The 26251-nt window shown below is 43.1% G+C and overlaps 1 protein-coding gene across 2 annotated transcripts in view; it reads right to left on the bottom strand.

The window, feature by feature from the left end:
- FBLN1 (fibulin 1) overlaps window positions 1-14293 on the bottom strand; it is a 120693-nt gene extending 106400 nt beyond the window's left edge. The window contains exons 1-2 of one of the 2 annotated variants that reach the window (XM_006127755.5): window positions 13623-14293; window positions 2350-2449 (exon numbers count right to left, since the gene is read on the bottom strand). In XM_006127755.5, coding sequence (XP_006127817.2) covers window positions 2350-2449; window positions 13623-13698 — 176 coding nt within the window. In that variant the 5' untranslated portion in view covers window positions 13699-14293. The remainder of the gene's footprint in view (window positions 1-2349; window positions 2450-13622) is intronic. The other variant, XM_006127754.5, reaches the window with a different exon arrangement.
- Window positions 14294-26251: the final 11958 nt, after the last annotated feature.

Raw genomic sequence — 26251 nt, 5'->3', positions numbered from 1 at the left:
GGAGGGGTCCGGAGCAAGGCCTTGGAGGCGCAGGACTCTGCCGCCTCTGCGGCTTTGCTCGGGGTGTCCCTGGTCTGCTGGGGACCCCCCCAGCAGACCAGGGACACCCGGAGTAGCTTTTCTCACGCCGGAGGACGCAGTGGCGGGACCACTGCGCGTCTGGGTGGTCTCGCCGCCCGCAAGTTCCGGGGTGAAAAAAGTCCCGTTCGTAAGTGCAGATCCGACATAAGTCGGATCCATGTAACTTGGGGACTGCCTGTAATAGGAAATAGTACTTCCTTAATTTCAACAGAAGTAGGAGATTTATTAATCCTTATACTTAATAGCTCTTTTTATACATAAGGAAATATAGCTAAAAGACATTTTTCCTGGGAATTTTAGCTTCTCCAATACTATTATTAATTCTCTCCTATTTAGGCATATAACCAATAGATAACTAAACAGGATATACAGAAATTTCCTTGCTCTTACTATGCTGTGGAAATTGGGTAAAATATGGTTACTGTCCCTGGCTGACTGGTATCCAAGAATTTCTATTGTTATCAGGCCAAATTCTCAACTGGCATGAATCCTACATTGAACTTTATGAAGCAATACCAATTTACATCAGTTGAGGCCCTTTTAAAAAATATGTTTCACTATTTAAAAGATATTAACAAATTGCCATAAAACTAAAAGCTTTCTGCTCAGATAAAAGTGAATACATTAATAGGTAACATCCTCCAGCCAACTGTATTAGGATGATAGTGGCCATATTTGCTGTGAAAAAGTGAACAGCCGTCTTAAATGGTATCAGCAAACCAGAATGCAGGAATCTGCATACAGTAGTTAGGGATGACGACCATAATGAGATTAACTGTACACATCCATGTTCTCTGATGAGCAGAGTCCATTCCATGTTAGCAAAGTGTTAAAATATACTACCTGAATATCAGTACTGCCACAAACATTTTTTCAGTAATACAAGATGGCTACGTCTACACTGGCCCCTTTTCCGGAAGGGGCATGTAAATTTCACGAGTCGTCGTAGGGAAATCCGCGGGGGATTTAAATATCCCCCGCGGCATTTAAATAAAAATGTCCGCCGCTTTTTTCCGGCTTTTAAAAAAGCCGGAAAAGAGCGTCTAGACTGGCCCCGATCCTCCGGAAAAAGCGCCCTTTTCCGGAGGCTCTTATTCTTACTTCAAAGTAAGAATAAGAGCCTCCGGAAAAGGGCGCTTTTTCCGGAGGATCGGGGCCAGTCTAGACGCTCTTTTCCGGCTTTTTTAAAAGCCGGAAAAAAGCGGCGGACATTTTTATTTAAATGCCGCGTGGGATATTTAAATCCCCCGCGGATTTCCCTACGACGACTCGTGAAATTTACATGCCCCTTCCGGAAGAGGGGCCAGTGTAGACGTAGCCGATGTGATTCCAGAACAAGCTGTACACCAAGAAATCTGCAAACCTCCCAATCGCCTGTTAACATATAGAATTTAATTTATCTAGACATTTTCCTCATCTCTCCATCATCAGTGTCTGTGCACCTCACAAACTCTAGCAGATTTATCTCCATAACATTTCATCACGGGTTATCATCTCCGTATTACAGATGGGGAACGGCAACACAGAGAGACTTATATAGCTAGCTAAGATCTGGTATAGTTGGGAACTGAACCAATAGTTTTCTAGTGTCATAATCCAATATTTTTAAAACAAGACCTCTGACCTGGTTTGCTTTATCTCTCCTGCTAGAAGTGCTTAATTTTTTTAAACTAAACAAACAAAACAAAACAAAAACAGAAAAAGTTTTCCAGGAGAAAAATGAAGGTTGGAGGGAATGTTACAATTTATCGTTTTTTCTGACAAGAAAATTCAAAACATTTTTTTTTTAAAGTTCAAATTTAAGTGACATCCCCCCCCCCCCCCCCGACCCCGATTTTTAGGGGCCAAAGAATTTAAGTTTGTCATTTAAAGTTTCTGGATTGCCAATTTTTTCCCCCTCCCTTCCCTTTTTATTTTTAATCTCCATACCCTTCCCTGACCCCCCACCCACCCACACACACACAATATTTATTTATTTTTAAACCACTGGAAAAAGGGGACAGTATAATAATATTTCCACTTTTTGGGGATATTTTCCAGATGGAAAAAGTAGGAAGATTATAAAGGAATGTTAAAGAGTACGTTTTTCAAATATTATTTCAAAGCTAAACAAAACTGAAAATATAGAAAATTTTGTTTGGGTTGAACATTCACCTTGGAAAACAAAACTTTATAGTAAAAAACTTTCATAAGCAATTTTTTATTTTCCAACTAGCTCTGATACCTGTCTACATCGTTTTCGACAATTCAGATTAAAAAATAACATACCTGCATTCTTTGGAGTCAGAAATAAATGGCAGAGATCTGCAGTGTCTTTTTTGACTTGCCCATTCATTACCACTGTTGCAGCATTTTTCCACTGAGCTTTCTGTAGACATGAAAAAAAAACCAGAATGTTTCAAAGTCCTTAACAAATAGTGTTGAGTCTACTAGCAACTACCATAAGTTGATAGCCAACTATTTTTTCCCCCTCTGCACACCAGCTAAAGCTCAAACAGAACATGTATGCAGTCGGTAGGGTGTACAAATGAGTGGTTGTGTTTTCATTGTATTTCACATGTTTATTATGGTAGTGCCAACCGAGAGTGGGGCCCCCCTGTGTTAAGTGCTGCACAGACATGAGTTGTAGATGGTTTCTGCCACAAAGAGCTGACATTCTAAGAAGACTAGACAGACAGGCTACGTCTACACTGGCCCCTTTTCCGGAAGGGGCATGTAAATTTCACTAGTCGTCGTAGGGAAATCCGCGGGGGATTTAAATATCCCCCGCGGTATTTAAATAAAAATGTCCGCCGCTTTTTTCCGGCTTTTAAAAAAGCCGGAAAAGAGCGTCTAGACTGGCCCCGATCCTCCGGAAAAGGGCACTTTTTCCGGAGGATCGGGGCCAGTCTAGATGCTCTTTTCCGGCTTTTTTAAAAGCCGGAAAAAAGCGGCGGACATTTTTATTTAAATACCGCGGGGGATATTTAAATCCCCCGCGGATTTCCCTACGACGACTAGTGAAATTTACATGCCCCTTCCGGAAAAGGGGCCAGTGTAGACGTAGCCACATAGTATAGGAGAAGGAGAACATATGTGCAGAATGGACAATGTGATGGTAGCAAACCTCATGTAAGTTCCACGATTATTTGAGGGGCAGGAGGAATGAAAGGGTACAGGTGAGAAGAGGCTAAGAAGGGCAACTGTGGACTGACATTGAGGTGAAGAGAATGTGAGGGAGGAGAAGGGGCCAATTAAAAAAAAAGGGCAGAAAAAGTCAAATGAAAATTGCAGAAAGTTCTCTGAATGTCCAGATATCCAATCAGTCCATTTTGGTTGCTTATAGCCCTACCAAATGGAGTGTCTTGCTGGCTCTTCTCTGCAGCCCATGAGTAAGATAAATTAGTCCTGAGCACAACTGCTGAACCTAATTAACTTTAAACAGAGCAGACTGTAGATACCCTTCTCCTTTAATACGAAGATGTAGATCAGGAACTGCAACTCCCAGCATGCAAAAATTCATTTTCCACAACAGTCAATAAGGAACACTGGATCCTGGAATGATCATCACCCTGAGTTCCACTCTTTAATGTTATAGTTAAGGACAGCCATGAGCTACACTGTAAAGCCCCAAGGAACCATTTGACCATTCCACCTCAACAATATAACAACGATATTACTATACATGAATTTTCATAATTTCCTTATTTCCTGAACATCTAAAATATTCTCAGTTTGATTCTTTAAGAGTGTTTACAATCAACTATATATGCAGAACTATCTTCAGGGAAAGCCAGATGCAAATGAATAGAACATTTTTCCCACTTAATAAATGTAAAGTTGATATAAACAGTGAAAGTCAGAGGGAAAGAGACAAAAATAAAAATCAAATCAAGCTAACAGAGATGATTATTTAATTGTAATGTTATTTGTGTAGAATTACCTGATCTAGCAAACCTAAATACTGTTAATGAGCTGACAAGGGTTACAGGTCTGTTTCATGTACAAAAGTTCATCACACAGAAGGTATGTTAAAACTTAGATTAAAACAAGAGTTAGATTTTCTTATTAATTAAGAGTCTAGTCACTGAACAGTTCACTGCACATGGACCAGGCAGAAATATATGCAGGTTTGTGATTATAGGTATTTCTAATTTAAAGTTCCCATTAATGTATCTTTTCATATAGGTTCTGGTTGTTGATTTTTACATTATAATAAAATACTTTCATTCTTGGATTATGCAGTGATTTACAAAGGAAGGCAAATATCCCCATTTTAAACATGGAGAAATTGCAGTGCAAAAAGATGAAGCGATTTACCCAAAGTCATACAGCACGTCAGTGGCAAAACACTGATCACTGGACCATATTGACTCCCCATATACTTGTCCTGGCAGTGGCCATTTCCTTCCCCTATTATAATGTACCAAGTAAATCTGGAGCTATACACAACTAAAAAACAATGAAAGTAATGCTGGTCCAAATAAAGTCAATGACAAAATTCTCACTGATTTCAATTAACTCCATTCATCTGAAGAAGCGGGTTATGCCCACGAAAGCTCGTGATATCATCTACATTTTTTGTTAGTCTCTACGGTGCTGCAAGACTATTCTTAATTGTTTTTTTAAGCTTTTTCAGTTACAGACTATCACAGCTACCCCTTTGAAACTTCTAATTTTAATAGGTTCAGGATTTCACGCAACTATGTAAAAGACAGCTATAGCTAACAATGTTACAAAGAAAATCCAAGTCTGGTAAAGATCTACGTTTCTCTCACAGGCAGAAGTTATAGATAGAGTCTAGTCTCCTGGCTGAGTCTGTGACACCCACGTATATGAAGTTTCGTGCTTTTCTCCCACAAACATACTGTTAGTAAACACTGAATGCTTCTGGCTTAATGAAATGTATTATTATGAATAACTACATTTTATTGCTGCTGTTTGCAATTAATTTGACCCATATTGGAAAATGATCCACTTTAAAGGTAGTACAGCGTTGGCACTAGGTTTTTCAGGGATCAGTAGAAAGTAACGTCAGAGTCCTCAGCCCAGTACCACTCAAGAAGAACAACCCTTGCCCATGACCACTGCATCTCCTTCTGGCAATACCCCTTCTGTAACCAAGTAACTAGAGAACTTAAAACAGGCCCAGCAATCCAGTCTAAAATGCAGGCATTTGTCCAGACAGAGGAAATTTGCATTGTGGAGAGAAATCTGCAGTTTAGTGTATGGTTCACACCATCCAAAGAACCTGCCCCAGCCCTCTTGAGAAGAGAAGGAAGTGAAAAAATAAGCAATACAAAAATCCCTACCTTCAGGCCATTCTTCTAAAACATAATGCAACAATAAATATGGAGAAATATTGTGTGTGGTTTTGCTTTGCAGTTTGCCTTTGCAATTGGCATTTACAGAGAAGTCTACTTTTTCAAGATTCCAAAATCTATTTGCATCTGGATTATTCTCCTGAAGTGAAACTGTGGCCCCAGCGAAGTCTATAATGTCAGTAATTTCAATGAGAATTCTCTCCAGAGGATTTTTCCAGCCATACTGTGAGTGAATTTCTTCTTCCCTCTCTATGTTGCTCTGGTATTTTAGACAAAGAAAGATTTACTCAAACAGTGGAAGAAACGGCTTCAAAGGATGTAGACATCTAACTCACTTACTACCTTTCAATTACAAACAAAAGATGGATGCCTCTTGATTTCTCCTTTCTAAACTTTAGAGAAATATTATGGATTAACAAGATTTAGGAGATGTTATTATGCAATCATCTACTATCAATCCTGTTCATTTGGATTAAAACTATGATTCAAAACAGGGATGTGAAAATGTAAATGTGTAACCTTTATGGTTACACGCAGGCCCTCTCCACCCCTTTCCTTGCACTGCTGCCTCTGTATCAGAGATAGCAGCATGGGGGGAGGGGAGGGCAGGTGGGAGCTAGTGCTCTTGGGAAGCCAGCTTTTAAGTTATCTCCCTGGGTGTACCAGCTCCCGGGGAGCTGCCTGAACCTTCTCCCCCACTGTTGCATCTGATAAAGAGGAAGCAAGGTAGGAGGCAGGTGGAAGCCGGTGCATGCATGAAGCCAGTTTTTAAGTCAGCCCCCCACTCTGATACAGGCAGGGAGAGGGGCAGGCAGCTCTGCATAAACATCTAACTACTGAAATTAAGGAAGACTGAAAATACTATTTAGGCAAGGTACTTGTTGAAATGAGGGATAAGGAATGAGTGATGTAATGTTTTGTTACTCTATGGCAAAAAAAGGGTTTATCAGACAGTGGAGTTTAATTCAAGATGTTTCTCATATTATTATACTGGATTGACTACAGACTACTCTTAACATAACTGCTCAGATGGATTCCAGGTAAGATTAATTGCACTTAGTGACAGATAAATATGCCACTGGTACACATTTTCTCTTATATTCCTTCTTCCCTTCACTCCTAAAGACACAGAAGATGACATTTATAGATGCTACCTTGACTTCCTCCTCTCTGCATCACTTAAATTGCTCTCACAAAAGTTTCTAAGCCAATTTTTTCTGGCAAAAAACGTGAAGTCTATAAACCTCTCTCATTCTCCTTAATCTGTTTGCAGCTTTCAGCACTATTGATCACTCTCTTCCCTTCCTTCAGTTTTCACAGTACCAACCTCCACTGTTTTTGCTGCTGTCTCTGATTACTCTGTCAGAGTTTCCTTTTATAGACCCTTCTCTCCTTCCTTTTCTTGTTCTTAGAGTGGCTGTCAAAAGGTTCTGGCCCTCTCCTCTTTCCTCAATATAGTATCCTTGAGCAACCCTGTTCACTTCCATGATTGCAAATATCTCCATGGTGATAAATTTACTTTGTATCTTCTGCTACACATCTACATTTCAGTCTGGGTATCTGACATTTCCTCTTGGATGCTTAATGGACAGCTTACACTTAGAACAGCAACCATAAAACCACTTATTTTTCCTCCTAAACTTTCTCTGCTTGTCCCAATTTCCATTACTGTCAGGAAAACAACCTTAAACTAGGGTTAATCTTTGACTCTTTCTTTTAACATATCCAGACCTTTCCCTACTCCTGCAGTTCCATTTCTCCATATCTTAAAGACTTGAACTTTCCATTTTATCCCCACAGCTAAAACTCTTGCTTGTGTCCCTGACTTTTTCATTTTGATTTCCAACTTCCTCATGACCTCCTTTCTACCTGCATTACAGCGCTTTTGGTCCATCCATAGCATGGATGTTAAAACTGTCTTCCTCATCTATGATCTGATCATATCGCCCTCCTCTTTGGATCTCTCCACTAACATCACAGATCCACTGTGTCAAGTTTAAATTTCCTTTTGACCCTTTAACTGCCCCAGTCTAGTTTTCTATTTAAAGCAAAGACACATATTTTGTTTTAGAAACTATTAATACAGATGATGTAGAACAGGTTGATTTTTAACAGAAGTGTTTATTAAAAACATATGTGAGCCTAACTTGAAACTTGCAGTTACTGGTTAAAGAAAAAAAATCAACCTGTTATCAAATTATGCCTAACATTTGACAAAGTATAAATACATTGCAGTAACTCCCTATGGAATTTTCATCTTGGATTTCACCATCACTTTTGAGTTCATTTAGAAAAGTGAAGCACAAGAGTTTACCATTCTCCTAATTACAACAACACGTCAGATTTGATAAAAATGCGAATAAAAACTGGAAATTCAATTGAAAACTGTTTGGAGATTGCAATCATTTGTAGAGTTATAATGTTTATGAGCTAACCTTTAGGGAATTTGAAAGAGCACCACTTTGCCTACAAATTAAGATAACAGAGCACCGATTTAGGACCTTGTCTACACTGCTCTTCTCTTCAGACTATGGGGGCATGAATAGCACTGTACACCAAAGTGCCACATTGTAGCTCCTCCATGTGGATGCTGCAATTATGAACTAACAGATTCCTAGTTTGCATTAATATTGTCCTCTGCAAACAAGATGCTGTTAATCGGTTGTAGGAATCCTTTTGTTCACTTCCACAGTAACCACATGAGGGAGTTACAGTGCAGCTTTTTGGTGCACACTGCTATCCACACCCTATAGTCTGAAAAGTGGAGAAGTTTAGACATAGCCCTTATCAGTCCTTTGTAACTTCTGTTTCCCCTAAAAAAATCTTATAAGATTTACTTCTGAAAGAAAGCACATGTAAAAATCATAATCTTAAAATAAACTCATTCCACAAAGTCAGTGGAATGTTTTGTATTACAAACTATAAGATCACATTGACTAGATGTTTCCAGATGTTGAGTTATGCTACATTATAGGTGTATAGTACCAAGACATACCAAAGACCCAGCCTAATGATGAATGCTCATTAACTGATTTGTCATGGTCAGGTAAACACATCATCCGTTTTATTCAGTGAACAGCAGTTTTGAGCTGAGTAAGTTGTAGGTTAAAAATATATGGTACTTTCTGTAAGTTCTTAGTCACTATTATAGAATTTCTAAACTTTATATGGTCTCCAATTTTGCCAAGATTTATGCACATGCTTAACTTAATACAATGAGAGCAAGTCCTATGGAAGTGGGTGCTTTCTTGACTTTGCAGGATAGGAGCCTTACTTATGAGAAGTTGCATGACATTTGATAGCACACACACTAACACCAATAAAGAATAACTAAGAGAAGTGACAGTAACAGGTCCTTGCTCTGGTTATTGGCCATACATATATACAGAAGATGCAATTGAATAGGTAGCACGATTATTAGTTTACATTAAAGCAATTTATGTTAAAAAAAAAAACTCAAATGATCCACTTGTCTTCACAAATAGGTATTACTGCAAAGTAAACCTTATGATTATATTTATAAAGTTTTAGAACAATCTCTTAGTTGAATTAAAACCAAGATTTACAAATTGTGTCCAATGGAAGGTTCATCAGTCCGTATTTTTAGGCACCTAAATCCCATGTTCTGATTTTCAGACGTGTTTAACACTTAATGAAATCAAAGCATATTTTTAAATCGGAGGATGGATTTAGATGCCTAAATATGGAGTCAGAAGCCAAATGAGGGACCATTTCTGATAATCTTGAGCATATCCTGCACCCAAAGAAATAGTCAGAAAAATATACCAGTAATCAGAAATATAAATTCAGAGATTTTAAAAATGTACTGTAATTGAGGTAAAATATGCAAAGAAGTTATAATGTGAACTTAGTAAACATTTTATAACAATTGTGCATACGTTTAGTTATTCACTAAAGAGGTAGAGTACATCAAAAGTATGTTTTTTAAAAGCTGAGCTCTGTTGTTTGAACAGACTGAAAAAGTAGCTGCTATTTTGCAATACAGGCAGTCCCCGGGTTACGTACAAGATAGGAACTGTAGGTTTGTTCTTAAGTTGAATCTGTATGTAAGTCGGAACTGGCGTCCAGATTCAGCCACTGCTGAAACTGACCGCCAGTTCTGACTTACATACAGATTCAACTTAAGAACCCCAAGCTTCCCCAAGTCAGCTGCTGCTGAAACTGATCAGCGCTGATTCCAGGAAGCCTGGGGCAGAGCAACTCTGCCTCGGGCTTCCTGTAGTCAGCGCTGGTCAGTTTCAGCAGCGGCTGACTTGGGGACACCTGGGGCAGAGCAACTGGGGTGCTGCTGGGTTGCTCCAGTAGCACCGCTCCTCGGCGCTACTGGACCAACCCAGCAGCACCCCAGCTGCTCTGCCCCAGGCGTCCTGATTCAGCCACTGCTGAAACTGACCAGCAGCGGCTGAATCAGGACCTGGGGCAGAGCAGCTGGGGTGCTGCCGGGTTGGTCCAGTAGTGCCCAGAGCGGCACTGCAGGACCAATCGGCAGCACCCCAGCTGCTCTGCTCCAGGGTCCAAAACAAAAGCCTGGTCTGCTGGGGGGAGGCACACTAGCCGCGCCCCCCCCCCAGCAGACCAGGGACACGGGGAGCAGAGCCGCAGCGGCAGCGGGGTGCCGTGCTTCTGAGGCTTTGCTCTGGCAAAGTCTCAGAGGCGCGGGACCCCCCGTGGCTGTGGCTTCAGTCCCGGTGCCTGTGGTCTGCTGGGGACGGTCCCCAGCAGACCACAGGCTCCGGGACTGAAGCGGCAGCAGCGGCGGTTCCCAGCGCTTCTGAGGCTTTGCTCTGGCAAAGCCTCAGAAGCGCGGGAACCCGCCCGGTGCCCTTGGTCTGCTGGAGACGGTCTCCAGCAGACCAGGGGCACCAGAGCAGCTTACGAACGGGGCTTTCTCGCCCCGGAGCTCGCAGGTAGCAATCCGCTACCTCAACCTCCAGGGCGAGAAAGCCCCGTTCGTAAGTGCGGATCCGACGTAAGTCGGATCCGCGTAAGTCGGGGACTGCCTGTAGTTACTTCTTTCCTAACTTTTTTCTCCTTCCCTACTTCTTAGGGACAGGGGGACATGTTAACATCTATTGTTTTGTTTTTGTTTTTAAGTAAAATCCATATGAATCTCTGACTGTGACCAGTGTTGTGCTACAAGAGAATTTGTGAACCCATTTCTGATAGTAACAGATAATGATCATGTATTTGCATGTGTTTGTACAGCACCTATCATAGTGAAACCCTGATTCTGAATGGGGCCTCTTAGGTCTCTTGTAATACAAATACTTGTACACTTCTTGGCATTATTGTGAGGAACTGGCTATTCAAGTAACCACTTTACCACCTTCCTTCACCTTTGGAATTCTCTGCTGAACTGTACAAACTTAGAGCCTTTCTTTTGCAAGGAATGGAAGGGATTCCCCTTTTTTGAAATTTAGTTTTCAGTTTTTGTTCAATCTGTCATTTTTCATGAGAATTAATTTAAAAATACAACATGTTTGTATTAAATTAAACCACTGTTGTTTACTGAATTCCAATGTATATTTGTTTGCTTTCCAAAGGGTGCTTCTCAAGGTAAGCAAAGCCTATGATGTTTAAGCAAAATGCAGGACAATGTAGCACTTTAAAGACTAACAAGATGGTTTATTAGATGATGAGCTTTCGTGGGCCAGACCCACTTCCTCAGATCAAATAGTGGAAGAAAGTAGTCACAACCATATATACCAAAGGATACAATTTAAAAAAATGAACAAATATGAAAAGGACAAATCACATTGCAGAACAGAAGGAGGATGCGGGGGGGTGGGAAGGGGGAGGAAGGAAGGTAAGTGTCTGTGAATTGCTGATATTAAAGGTAGGGAGAGTGGGATGTTTGTGAGTTAATGGTATTACAGGTGATAATTGGGGAAACTGTCTTGATAATGGGTGAGAAAGTTCAAAGACTTGTTAAGTCCTTGTCGGTAAGTGTCGAATTTTAACATGAATGACAGTTCAGAGGATTCCCTTTCAAGTGCAGATGTAAAAGGTCTTTGTAGCAGAATGCAGGTGGCTAAGTCATTTAGAGAGTGTCCTTTCTGGTTAAAGTGGCAAGAAACTGTTTTCTCTTTGTGATCTTGTCTAAGGATTAATGCCCACAAAACAGATATTAGACAAGATCACAAAGAGAAAACAGTTTCTTGCCACTTTAACCAGAAAGGACACTCTCTAAATGACTTAGCCACCTGCATTCTGCTACAAAGACCTTTTACATCTGCACTTGAAAGGGAATCCTCTGAACTGTCATTCATGTTAAAATTCGACACTTACCGACAAGGACTTAACAAGTCTTTGAACTTTCTCACCCATTATCAAGACAGTTTCCCCAATTATCACCTGTAATACCATTAACTCACAAACATCCCACTCTCCCTACCTTTAATATCAGCAATTCACAGACACTTACCTTCCTTCCTCCCCCTTCCCACCCCCCCGCATCCTCCTTCTGTTCTGCAATGTGATTTGTCCTTTTCATATTTGTTCATTTTTTTAAATTGTATCCTTTGGTATATATGGTTGTGACTACTTTCTTCCACTATTTGATCTGAGGAAGTGGGTCTGGCCCACGAAAGCTCATCATCTAATAAACCATCTTGTTAGTCTTTAAAGTGCTACATTGTCCTGCATTTTGCTTCAACTACCCCAGACTAACACGGCTACATTTCTATCACTATGATGTTTAAGGCTTTGAATATTCAAGAAGTTGTTGTGCCTTACCTTTCTCAGGCAAAAACAGAATTAAAAAAAATATCAAGAAATCAAGACTTAATTCTAACCTACATTCAATTCTTACAATTCATAGTAATGCTGATTTTACATGTAAATGGGCCCAGACATCACTGAACACCCAACATATGTAAGTAGCAATACCAAGTTATTCATTTAGGAAAAACTTTAAAAATGACAAATAATTTGGTAGCACTTTAAAGACTAACAAAACATATAGATGGTATCATGAGCTTTAGGGGGCACAGCCCATTTCTTCAGATGACCAGAGTGTTGGATATCCAGAACCAAGAATACAAAAAAAAAAATAGTGCTACCAGACTATTTATTGTTTTTTAAGTTTTTCCTGTTACAGACTAACTCAGCTACCCCTTTGACACTTTTATTCATTTAGGGCAGTGGTTATCAACCTGGAATTGTATGAGTCCCAGAGAGGGAGGGGTTGTCACAGGACAGGTTTAGGGAGTTGCAAGTCCAGGGTCAGCATGAGCTTTAGAGGGTGATAAGCAGAGCAGCTGCCCCCGGGGCCCACTCTGTAGTTAAGTTACATGCTTCACCCCACTCCATTTGAGCAGGAGGCTTTGGCCTCAGGGTGGAGTACTGCAAGGTAGAGGATGACCCTGAAACTCACTTTTCCCAGGAACTGAAATTAGAATGGATTCGAACTGGGGGAGGGAGGAATTTTTACAGTGAGGTGAGACAGCTATTGAACCAAACCATAATGCATAGATGTAATGGAAACCCGTTAAACTCAGGAGCTGCAGCACCTGGAGAATAAAACGAAATAACTAAATTGGCACCACTGCCTAAGAGTTGGCCATTGGGAGGAAGAGATGGGGAGTCCAGGGCCTGCGAGGGGAAGTCCCTCACTCCCCAGGAGCTGCTGGTGCTGGGCTGTCATGGGCAGGTCAGAAGGAACTCCACACAACTGTGCCACGGAGCCCTTTGAACACTCCCTTCCCCCCCCCCAAAAAAAAAAGAAATCTAGTCACATTATTAAACACACACACACACACACACACACACACAATCCGTTTCGCTCCCTGGGGTGATGTGCTCAGAGCACGCACAAGGATTATACTACGGCTTTAAATAGAAGTGTCTCCTCGAAACCTCCCTTATTTCAGTGACCTCCCCCCCACGGCAATGCCCCGCTCTCTTCTCCGAGAGCCAGTCTGGCGGGCGTGGAACCCCTTCCTGCCGCCAGACGCAGCCTGCGCGAAGTGGGCCCGGCTGCCAGGCCAGCTGCCCCCTATGCCCTGGGCTGGAACCGGTTTCCCGCGTCCCAGGCCGGGCACTGCAGGGACCAGCCCTCACGTGCCCCGCTGGCGCGGGCTCCCGGGCCCCGAGGAGCCAGGGAACAGGCTCAGCCCTGAGGGAGGTCTTTGAGCTGCCTCGCAGCGGGGGAACAGCAGGCTCCGGCAGCCAGACACCGAGCTCCAGCTCCCTCCTGGAGCGCCCGCCCGGACTTACCTTGCCCCGCGAGCAAAGGCAACAAGCTGAGGGGTAGGAGCAGCGGCAGCAGCCGGGTCCCGCGCAGATTCTCCATCGGCAGCTCCGGGACGACGGACCAAAACTGGGCTCGACTCTGCTGCAGCGCCCAGCCGGCTCCCCCGTGAGTGGTAGCCCGGCCGCCTGAGACTGGTTGGGAAGGACACCTCCCCCCCCCGAGCGGGCGTCCCAGCAGTCCGGGAATTCACTGCCTGCCCTTTAATGAGACCGCCTGCAAGCGCTGCACAACAGCCGCCGCGGTAGCCTGGAGGCAGAGCCCCTTTCGAGCTGGGACCCCCTTCCCTTCTGCCCCGCTCTACAGGCTCAGGAGACTTTGCAGGCACCGAGTAGGAACCTAGCGGCCAATTGTTTGGTTCCAAGACATGGAGCAAATTCTCTGGATGTCCAGTTGCAGGCGAAATCCGCGAACAAATGCGGAAAACCCAAGAAAACCACCTGAGGGGGAGGGGAAGAGTTAAAACTCTGGGGGACTCTGGGTACTTCTCCCCCCCCTTCCGTCTGTGGTTTTCCTCCAATCACAATGTTGTTAGTAAGAAGCGTTTAAACAGCAAAGCGCCTCTGATATTTTCCCAAGTCTCAGTGAAACTCATTTAAAAACGAATCAAGGTGTCAGTCTTATTTGCAATAAAACTGGTCCGCGCTGTGGCATACCAATGCTATCTAAAAAAGGGGGCTCCTTATCTTATTTGAACAGGGCACACACACTGTAATCTTTGGTCAAAGGACGATCTAGGGTTGATTGAATGCATCAGCCTGCGGGGTTACTGGATTTTAAGATAGCCTGGTAACATGTTACCAGAGAGCCAATGGCACACAGGGAAACGAGTGGGGAAGAGGTTGTCCTCTTCCACATTTTGACCTCTCTTCTGCAAACACTTCAGCCTGCCCCAGCTTTCCTCACATGAATCCTTGAAAGTCAGTGGTTTGTGAGATGGGGGTCTGCAAGTAGATCTAGAATCACTCCCCTTGAATCGAAGGATACAATGAGCTTGGGAGAAGGAATTGTTTTATGCCACGTACGCTACTAAGCAGTTACACGAATGGCCATACTAAAGTGGGACTTTCTGCATTAAGGCTGGCCCATGTAGGGCATTCACAATGTAGTCCTTTACACTTTCTCCTCAAAATGTAGTGATCCCTCTTGCCCCGGAACAAAGTATTTGACAGAGCAACGTTTACAAATGTCCCTTGCTTCTGGCCTTTTGTTTCTTCCTTCTTCCTGTCACTGTCTTTCCATTCTTCTTGCTGTGCCTTGCAAAAGCTTTGCATTTCTCTCATTTCCCCTTATACCTAATTTCTGACCCCATCTTTCCTCTCTCCCTCTCTTCTTTGAAGGCTCAGTCCACTCACACTGATTTTAATTATGATTGGATTGGAAACTTTCAGAGGAGATTCACTTTGGGGCAGTGCTTCTCAACCTGAGAAGGTAGCTGCAGGACAGGTTTTGGAGACTTACAAATCCGGAGACAGCATTTGAATGCAAAAAGGACAATTGCCAAGCAAAAGCCCTTTATATGTTGCAAGGGCTGCAGGGAGCAACTGACTAGGATCACACAAAGCTTTGTGTACAGCTTACACAAGTTTAATTCAAGAGCACAAGCCACCACCCCACACACACACACACCTCCCTGTAGAAATTATTTTCAGTTCAATAGGGGCTTGTTTTATTTTACCTTAAGCCTGCTCTTAACTGATTTCAACTAAACAGAAAGGAAGCTTGATATAAACCAAAGTAAGTGTGTCCACACAGCCATTTGCAAAGATGGACACAAAATGTTTGTACCTATAGCTACATCCTTAGCTGCAAAAATGAGCCACAGGTATCTGCAGATGTGGATACCCATGGATATAGAGCCAATATACATAGATGTTCAGTGCTCTATTTATAACATATTAGAAGACTTATCGGGCATTGCCCAGGTTCTTCAGGGCAGGGGCTGGTGATGTGGGGGTCCAGGAGTCAGGGCAGGGCTCAGGGGAGCGGGACTCAGGTTAAGGGTTGGGAAAGCCACTGGCTTCTCCCTGGGGATTGCCTGGGATGGCAAGGACTGTGCACCCTGCCTGCTGGGGGGGGGGGGGGAAGGCTGTTCATATGCCCTCTGGCTTCTCCCAGAGCCAAAGTCGGGGGGGGGCACCCCACCTGATGGCTTGTCCCTGGGGGAAGGGTGAGTCCACACCCTGGTCACCGCTTTGTCCTCAGGGGCCTCCCACCTTGGGTGCTGCGGCTGAGGTTGCAATAGAGGTCACTGCACATACACGCACACACTTGGCAGTTCACGTGCATACTACCCCAAATAACTGGGCTGTATGTAGATGAAGTGAGAAAAGGTTGCAGAGTAGGGTTGCCAATCAGACCTGCCAACAGAGGGAAACAGAGAGGGCAATTGCTCCAGGTATGGACAGCAAATTATGAGAGTCCTTAGTGCCAGCACCTGGAATATTCCTGGCCCAGGGCTGGACTCTAGCAAAACTCGTCATCTGCCACCCCCTGTGTTCTCTGCCCCCTGCATACCACAGCCTCCCTGCCACCAACACTGGCAACACAGCAGCGTTAGCTCAGCTTCTTGATGCTCGCTCCCCAAGGCTGCTAGCATGTACTTCCCTATGTCTGGGGGGAAGGGGTGAGCAGTGTCTCCATGCCATGCTCTGATCTGAGGAGCTGGAACAGAGAAGAGCATGGAGACATGCCCACCTCCAGGCCACAGGGATGTATACGTCACTCTAGCTCCACTGTGCTGCTGATGGGGCCCTCCAGGGCATTTTCAATCACGGGAGCAGCAAGTGGATCCAGGGGAGGCATGGAGGCAGGGGGATGGACATACAGGTACAGCAGGTGAGCAGGAGCACCCAGAGACCCCTGCACTCCCAGAAGCCACTGTCAGAGGGGGGTGCCCCCAGGTAAGCATGGGCACCTCACTCCCTCCACAGTCAACACCTTCTCTGTCTCCCCCACCCAGTCCCCAAACTCCCTACCGCTCCCTCCATCACCCAAACTCACTCCCAGGCTGCATCAAGGACCAATGTTCCCTCTAATTTTTTCCATCTATGTGCAGAATAAATTTTGTTATGTTCACCAAGGCATGTGAAAATGTGCTGCCAGCTATGGTGGGCTGTGGATACTCTGCTAACCAGTTGAGCAGCATTTGAATATTCCCTTCCAGGGGATACTGCTGAGGACACCCACTCCCCGGCTCAAGCCAGAGCCAGCACCCAGACTCCTTCCTAAAGCCTCACCTTTTGTCTCCCCGTGCACCTATTCCTGAACCCAAAGTCCTTTCCAGAACTTGCATCCTGCACCCCAATTCCCTGACTCCATCCCGGAGCTTTCACCCCAACCCCCACCTCCTCCCAATTCTGTTCCAGCCCAGAGCCTGCAACCAGCACCCAAACCCCTCCCAGAGCCAGCAGCCCTCCTTCACCTAGACTCCTTCTCAGAGGCTTAGGTAGGTGGTAGTGGGAGAGAGTTTGAATGTGGCAGGGCTGCAGGCTCTGGGCACCATCACAATTTCTGCAGAACTGCCACCATAGGGCCCAGTGATTCAAAATGGTCCGGGGCTCCCAGCTGCTGCCACTACTATTGCAACAGCTGTCAGAGCTCCTACTCCTTTAAATTGCTGCCAGAGCACTGCACAGCATGATCTGGGCAGCTCCAAGGTCTGGAGGGGTGGCATGGCATGGCACACTACACTCTGAGCAGCACTATGAGGGTTGGCTGCCTGCCCACAAACCCACCCCTTCCTCCCAACACCCCAGCCCATCTGGGAGCACAGAGCTACTCTCCCTGCTTCCCCATCTTGACCAGGGGCCTGGCAATTCTGTTAGCCCTCTTGTTGCCAACACTCCTGGCTCGGGCAGACAAGATTCCGTTGCCACAAATGGCATCTGGTGGGGAGAGTTGACTGCCCTATTACAGAGGTTACTTACAATTGCTAAAAGGCAGACCCCTTTGGCTACTACTCTACTTTAGGAGGCTAGACTATTGGCTACACCCCCATCACACCATTTGCCACAGTGCACTGTTTTCTAGCAGCTGTTTTCTAGGCTAAGGGTGTGACCGTCTATCTGTCCTACATAGAGACAATGTCTTACCAAAGGAAGAAGACCCTAATGCAGATGCTTCCCTACTGCTCCTCCTTCCCGTACATACATTGCCCTCACCTTTTGCATCAGAGTAAATTTCACAGTACCCAAATCAACTGTAATTGAGTAGCTGATCCACTCAACTCAGCTCTAAACCACTAAATGTGCAAACAAAATTCAAGGTGCACCTTCTTTCCTATTCAGTCTATAATACAAACTCTAAATCAACTTGAAATGCTTTTTCAAGTATTTTATCAGAAGCAACCATTTAATTATACTATCAATACATTTGTAGTGTACACAAGCCCACTTTTCAAAAGCATTTAGACATCTAACTTCCATTCAGGCACCTTTACTGGGAGAAGGGGGAGGGGCAGTTGTCCCAGGGCCTGGCAATTAAAAAGGGCCTGGGGCTCCCAGCTCCTGCTACCACAGGCGCTGTGCTGGCTGGAACCTTGAATCCTTTAAATCACTACCAGAGCATCATGTGGCACACTCTGGGTAGCTCTAAGGGCTGGTGGAGGAAGCACAACGTGCTCTGGGGGGCACTGATGGTGGGCTGCCCCCAGCCCTGTCCCTTCTAGGAATGCGGAGCTGTCGTCCCCCGCCCCCCGCACTTTACTCAGGGGCCTTGCAAGTCTGTCAGCTCTTTGCTTCCATAGCAATCATTTGAGCCTTAATCTTTTTCAATAACAGCAGCAGCTGTCTCTCATAAGCATCTAAATACTTACTCTTGTATACTCATCCCCTCCGATCTGGGGATGTAGAAAGAACTCTCAATGGGAGAAGAATATATTTGATTATATTCCTTCCCCATCTGCTTTTGTACCCTACTTTATTTCCTTAGATTGTAAGATCTTTGGGACCAGGACTATGCCTTCCTGAATTGCCCCATTTCTACAAACACATGGATAACTATACACATAGGAGTGGGGCTTGTCTTTGTGCAGCTCATAACACAATCCTGACTAGGACTTCCAGGGACTTCTACAATGCAAACAAACAAACAATAGGTGAATGAGATTTAAAAATGGAAAATAAAAAAATTGTGTGCGTTCCAGTGTAATTTGACTCAAAATGTCTATTTCCTAAGATGTGCCAGCTGCCAAAAATCCGGTGGCTCTTTGGAAGGCGAGGATGTTCAGAAGTACATTTGGGCTGATGCAGAAGTAAGAAAAAGGAAAAAATATTAACAGGCCTGTTAGCTGAACTCATGGAAATTGTTCCCTGCCAGCTGCTCCCAGTTCATGGACATAACAACAGCTTTGTGTACATAGCAAGTTGGGCAGCCATAAGTAAAGAAACTGGCTTATGGTATTTGGAATAGGGCTATAATAGCCTTTTGTTTTACATAAGAAAATGTGTGGGAGTTCTGTGTTCACTAGGAATAATCAGGTTAGACACCTTCTTCTCTCATAACAACTAGAAATTGCTAAAGAGCAGGATTCCTGATCTTTAATGATGTTTGACTGTAAGATCAGCCTCCTCTTCCCAGCATTTTCCCTATGCTTCTCAATGGTTAGGATGTTTCTTTTAGAGAGAAGAGTGAGTTTTCAGCCCAGTGGGCTCTTGTCTCCTTTTTCCTGGTTGATCTTCAGCCTTTAGGTGGGTTTAAAAAAAAAAGCCCTTCTCTCTCATCTCCTAAATTTAGCTAACTTCTCTCCACCATGAGTACTCAATTACTGGAGAGGATAAATGAGATGATTCCAGATGTAAGGCCAAGCCTCTCTTTGTGCAAAAATTTAATTGATTTATTTTTATATTAAAGAGGGAAAAATATACAGGCAGCCAGCAATCTGCAGGAAAAGTGGAGCTACTTGTGCTCAGGTGGCCATAATTCTCAATATGTTCGAAAAGAAATGTTCAGGTAACAATTCCTCAGAACCAGTGATGCCTAAGGGATAGAACACTGGAGTGAGTTTTAAGAAAAGAAGAGTTTTATTCCCAGCTCTGCCACAGGTGTGCTGTGTGACCACAGGCAAGTCACATGGTTTATCTGTGCCTCAGTTTCCTCACTTGTTAAATGTTATCTCCTTTGCAAAAGAGCTTTGGGATCCATGAAATAAGAGTGCCATATCAGAGCTAACTATTATAAACCAGGGTTTGGAGTCATTGAACTCCTCTTTGCTGGTTTGAGAAAGAGGTAGACGTGTGCAATTTAGGTCAGCTTTGGCTTAATTTCTGTCTTTTTCTACAGAAAAATAGAATCCTAGTAGTCACCCAAACCAGCAAAATATAAGTGCTCAAAATAGCTCCCTCATGATTCCTTTCTCCCAAACTTACAGATATTCAGAACATTTGCCAATGAAGCCACATTACCAGCTAATAGCTGGTAATGTCTTGATAGCTATTCCATGGGTCGTATTTTACTTTTGAAATATTGATCCACTAATGCCTAGGCCAGTTATAATTAAAATCTAACTGTTGTGGCTCCGAGCAATAGCTTGAGAGCAAGGCAGAAAATAGGATTCATGCAAGATCTCTGCTTTTAAACTTCTCATTAAATAGATGTCACTCTCCATCTATTCAGAAACAAAAACAAACTCTGTTCTGAAACCTTATAAAGTAGGCTACATCCTACCAAGCAATAAGCTGTATTGATTTAATTGACTAATGTGTTCTGCATATGCTTTCAATGGGGTTGTTAAAAAGAAATGAGAAAAAGGAGTTTCTCTATGCATAACTTTTGCTTTTCTTTCCTATTTTTCAGTTTGTGCAATATACTGTATTTAAATAGTTTTACTAAGGACAAATGGTATTGTAGCTCCACTGAAGTCATTGGCAGAACGCCTATTGTCTTCAATGGGGCTAGGATTTCACCCAATAGTACCATTAATTATTATGTTAACTAATGTTCCTATAGTAGTGCTGTTATTCTTGAGATTGGTCAACAACTCTTTAAAACAGAAATGGAAATAATAATCTGGTCTTAAATTTTTGCTCTGAAATAAAACACGGTTTCTCCACCTAACAGCATTTTCCAGTTTAGCATTCTCAATTGTGCAGACTTAGTAAATCCCCCACTGACTTCAGTTAGAATCATGGCTGCATACAGACTGCAGGATCAGACTCTTGGGGTTTTTTAAATGATTTATTATGCTTCAGGAGTGGAAAAATGCTAACTTGGATGCTTAAGAATCTAGAATGCACTTAAAGAGTCCATAGCTGGTTTGAAGGTAGATTGTCGGGGCATTTATACATTGATGTGTTGTTTGTTGATTATTATTAATAAAAAATTTTCATTGGTATTGAGATTTGATTTGAGTTATATTTGCACTGAGACATGGTGGGTGAGATAAACATATTTTACTGGCTCAACTTCTCTGAGAGAGAAAGACAAGTTTTCAAGCTACACAGAGCTTTTCTTCAGGTATGAGGAAGGAACTCTAAGACACTCACAGTTGGCCCATGCCAGCTGACTTGGGAATGTGGGACTTCAGATGAGGTACTGTTTCGTTGTAATGTACAGTCTCAGCTTTAGGACCCGGTGCGGCAGGAGGATTGCAGAACTCCAGCTGCCCAAACCTGGAAGTCTGCTCTGAAATTAAACAGCCCCCTCTAATTGCAACGTAGATATACCAAAAGTATTACAGCACAAAACTAAATCAAACAGATAGATTAGTATAAGCAGTTAGCACATGTTCTAAGGGACTATTCAAGATGAAATGGTCTGTTAATACCCCTGCAATTATAGTACAAAAAGGGGAGGGATTAGTTTTCTAATAAGCCATAAATCTAGTGCCTTTATTAAGATGGTGATTTTTAGTGTTTAGTAAAGTTATGAATTTAAGTCCCCAAGTTTGTCTTTCGAAAGGTTTCCTTTTGCAGATGAGACCTGACAGGTCAGATATAGAGGGATTGCCCTGTGAAAGTGGTTCACCTACACGTGAGAGTGTTATCATCACTTGTCTGGTCTTAAACATATGCTAGTAAAATTATACGAGGAGAAGAACATGTGACGGTAAAATTATACCACGAGGAGAATTATGATGAAATTATACATAAATGAAATTATACATTTCACCACAACATTTTTGACCAATGAGTTACTAGTTTTCACAAAATATCTCATAAGGCATATTTTGTATTAAGATTATTACAGTAGTCTGTATGGTCACTATGTGCTCCATAATTAACCTGCTGCAGCAGAACATAAATGGCAGATCACTCATTTAGAAGCTGACCTTTCTCTCATGCCTACCACTATTGAACTGTACATTGCAATCATGACTGATTTTGTGTGGTTACATTTTATGGAGATGCTTCATCTATTGTCCTGTTTTTAATCCATCCCTACTAGAATCAATAATCATAAAGTGTATTGTTAACAAATGAAACAAAAACACTTACAATAAGTATCAGGAAATTGAATAACATTTTCATGTTGCTACATAAATCCTAAACATTCCATCTATAAGTTAAGAAACATAACCCGAAGATCTTTGGTAAGGAAAACTCTGATACCGACTCATTATTATGAGTCAATGGAGAAAAAGGAAGAATATGACTACACACAAAAATGTCCCAATTTTACATCCCTTAATTCAGTCAACAGTAAAGCACCATATTGCACCACTCTTCCGTAATCCTTATTTATGTATCAAAATGTGTAATCCATGACAGACTTTAGCAATTCTTCACTAAAAAGGAAAGGAGGGGGCCACCCAAATTTATCAAATAATCCAGAATAGAAGGATGATTATACAGAAAATAGTTAACAGGAATAGTAGATATGTTTGGGGGGAAGTGGCCATTGCTGAGTTATATTAATAATATCTGTATTTAACCTTCCCTGCCCTCTTCCTTTCTCCCCTATCCTTTAAGGGAATTGTCAAGAACCAAAGCAAATGTATTATGCAGAATGAAGAGTCTTCAATAGGGAATCTTTCTGAATTAAACAGAAGTTGGGTTGACCCCCTAGGAGAACTATAAGGACTAATACAAGCTTGTATTTTGTTTTTTAGAGGCAACATTCTTCAGCCCGATATCCTACTGGAGAAAAACATTCAAAGCTGACTAGTGATTAAGTTGGGACTAAAGGAGTTAATGTAAACACCATTCAAAATGGAGGCAGTGATCTTTTGACCTAAGGACTCCATTTTGGTCAAAATTCCTATCAGCAGCAGAGGATCTGAGCAGGGCCAGCTCTCACCAGCCAGCACTGGTTTTTCCCACCCAAGATGAACATTCCATCACCTCAGAGTTTCGCGCCACAGACCGGATGTAAGGTTTGTTTTTTCCATCTACGCTCCTGTCAGCACCTGACCGCCATAGCGGCTGTGATACCACCAGCGATCCACCTCCATAGAAGCTCCCCGCTGGGATCTCCCTGGAGTTCCTCCCTGAGAGCTTCAAACTCGCTCAAGGGTAGAAGGCCCCAGGCCTCGGCTGCACGGCACCATCCGCGCCTCCCAGTGTAATCAGGGTTTATGTCTTTGGATTCTTTCCTATCATCTCCTCCTTTCTTCCTGGCCAAAGTAGGTATCTGGGCCTAGGCTGCATGCCTCTTTGAAGAAATCCCTGCACTGTTACATAGTTATTGTTATGGGTGGTTAAGGATGCTTACCGTTGTTTGGGTTATTGTTTGAGTTCCCCATTTTCCCAATTATTGTCATTTTAATCTCTTAGTACATTCGTTAACTTATCTAGAGTGTCCTCCTTTATTATTTCCATATCACACTGGGAGGGTGCACTGAGCGATTACTCCATCACACCGATGACAGAAACGGGAAAAAGGTGCCGGCATCCTCTGAAACAGGGGCTACCATGATACAGGAGTCACCTTTTGATTTCTATTTCCTTAAGTTGCCTTTGTCTCCTGGGTAACAGTGTGTTTACAGTATAATACCGCTATAGAAAATGCTTGCATTACTCCTCAAAAGAAATCTTCAAAATAGCCTCTTAGCCTATCCCCATGGCTAGCCACAGATTTACATACCCTGCTTGGTTGAGGGATGTGCTGGCCTCCTAAAGTTGTGTGCAGGATCTGGTGATACAGAGGTAGCAAACCACCTTTGCAACCTTGGGCTGTGTCTACATTGGCATGATTTTGCACAAAAGCAGCCGCTTTTGCGCAAAAACATGCTGCCTGTCTACACTGGCGGGGAGTTCTTGCGCAAGAACACTGACATTCTAATGTATGAAATCAGGGCTTCTTGCGCAAGAACTATGATGCTCCCACTCAGGAATAAGCCCTCTTGCGCAACTGTTCTTGCGCAAGAGGCCAGTGTAGACAGGCAACATGAATTTCTTGCGCAAGAAAGCCCGATGGCTAAAATGGCCATCAGAGCTTTCTTGCACAAGAGAGCGTCTTCACTCGCACGGATGCTCTTGCGCAAAAGCACATCTCTTGCGCACAGGCACATACCAGTGTAGAGGCTCTCTTGCACAAATTCTTTAATGCAAGAACTCTTGCGTTAAAGAGTATTTGTGCAAGATCATGCCAATGTAGACGTAGCCTTGGTGTCCATCGCAGGGAATGTTGTGTCAAAGATATGGACACAACAAGGTCTAGCGGGAATGTGTGGTCACTCATGTAGAATGTTGGCACAGCACGGAAACCACCCTGAAAATGTCAGCATAGACCATTCCCAAACAATTGTTGCCACACATCTACCTCATATGGCAAAACACTGGCTGCACCTTAGTGTGAGGCAGACTCCAGCCTTCCTCCACTGAAGCAGGAGTGAGAGCACTGAGCTGTAGGAAAGCATATGGCCCTCACAAGATTTCACCCCAAAGTATGCCAAAGCACACACTGCTGTGAGAGACTAATTTGAATCCAAAACATGTGGCTTGGACAGTACCAGCAGCAGCAGATGCAATGGCAAAAGCAACCTAGAGAAGGAGTCTCACTGTCTAGGCCTCCTTCTTTAGGAGGCCACCGGCAAAGTCAGGGCTGATCTGCAATGAACACAATATCCCTGAGACATGTTCCTTTCCTTCCCAGCCATACCTGCAGAGCTAAGCTGGCCCTGCTGCTGCCTCCATCTGTACCAATCCAAGAAACACAAAGTGGGTCTGACTTGACCTCTTTTCAGGGGTGCAATGAGGGAGAAGCCAGGGGGCCCATCCCCTTAGCCTGTACTCAGGAAAGAGGAGAGCTAGTCAGAATATCTCCAGTGGGAAGAGAGGCAGAAGTCCTGGTTTCTCCAGTAGGAGGGGAGGATGAGAAGGGATCATGGCAATGCTAATGGAGGAACCCAATACTCATGCTCCACTTGCTTCAAAGTTCATCAACTGCCACTGACTTTAGGATGCATTCCTGTGAGGTGCCAAATATTGTGACCTCCCCCTATACACATTACAGCAAAAAAAATTAGGCATGTGTTTAGTTTTAATAGTTCTATTCACCTCAGTGGGATTATTCATAGGTTTAAAGTTAAGCATGTGCCTCAGTGCTTGCTGGAATAAAGTGTCCACAGCAGAATACCTCACCACTGCTTTTAGTTTTCTGAAGGATTCTTTGTATGTGGCTCTTAGTTCCATCACTGTTATTTCTGAAAGCCTGTTTGGATCTTATTTTGGAGCTACTATTATCTCCATTTCAAAACTGCTGCCATCTGCCAGACTCCATAACAGCACAAAAATAATGTTTTCATAAACAGCATACCTTGGCCTACTTCGGTGCTATCATGCAGCCCAAACACTTAGAGGCTTTTTTTGTTTTCATCTGGTTTTGTAGTCATCTGTTTTGTCTTTCAGAAAATACATTATTTTAAGCAAATTTTCAACCTTACTTCCTGTTTTGCTAAAAGTGTCTTCCAGTAACAAAATTCTTGCTTCACCTTGTATTGTTTTCACTGTTATTTTCTCACCGATCTCTTCAATGCAATCCCGGAGATGACTAATAATTTCAGTATTTAATTATTTTGCTTAAAACCCATGATACATTTTTAAAATGTGCCAGATGACGTGTCTGCTCCTGCAGTCCACTGAGCTTAATGCCACTGGGGAGGAATCAGAACACACATTGTTTTCCTTTCCCCCAAAGAGCTGTTGAAGCTTTTCTTTGAACTATTTTACAGAAAAGTTTTGAGATAGGGTCTATATTTTTATATATATTGGTACAGCTTTCAAACAACAGGGCCCTGATCCTGACAGGACACTGCTGTGATATAAATTTAGAAGGAAAATAATAATTCTAGTTTTACTTGCAGTAGGTGTGAAAGAAAATTGGTTTTGATCATGTCACAGAGCTTTCTCTCCATGCAAGTGTTCCCTCTACAAGCATTTTGTAGCTTCTCACTATACATTAAACTTAATATTTACCTGGTTGATGGTTAAATTACTAAATCTATCTTTATTTATTTCAACAGCTGTTAACAGCTTCAGTTCATACTGAGCCACCTTTATAGAGATAGCTTATTAATGTTGGTGAGATCGGGTTAACTTTGCTTGCTAAAAGCTGGGAGAGTTCTAATGATCTGCATGTATAGCCCTTAGAAGGTGGGACTGGTCTACTGTGTTAGCCTCTAACATTTATGCTAGTAGTGCAGCTGAGTCAGTTG

The sequence above is a fragment of the Pelodiscus sinensis genome, chromosome 1 (genome assembly GCF_052426305.1).
Source record: "Pelodiscus sinensis isolate ZL-2025 chromosome 1, ASM5242630v1, whole genome shotgun sequence".
In the NCBI taxonomy this organism is placed as follows: Eukaryota; Metazoa; Chordata; order Testudines; family Trionychidae; genus Pelodiscus; species Pelodiscus sinensis.
Note: the sequence above shows the minus strand (reverse complement) of the source record. Positions and strands in the feature narration are given on the sequence as shown.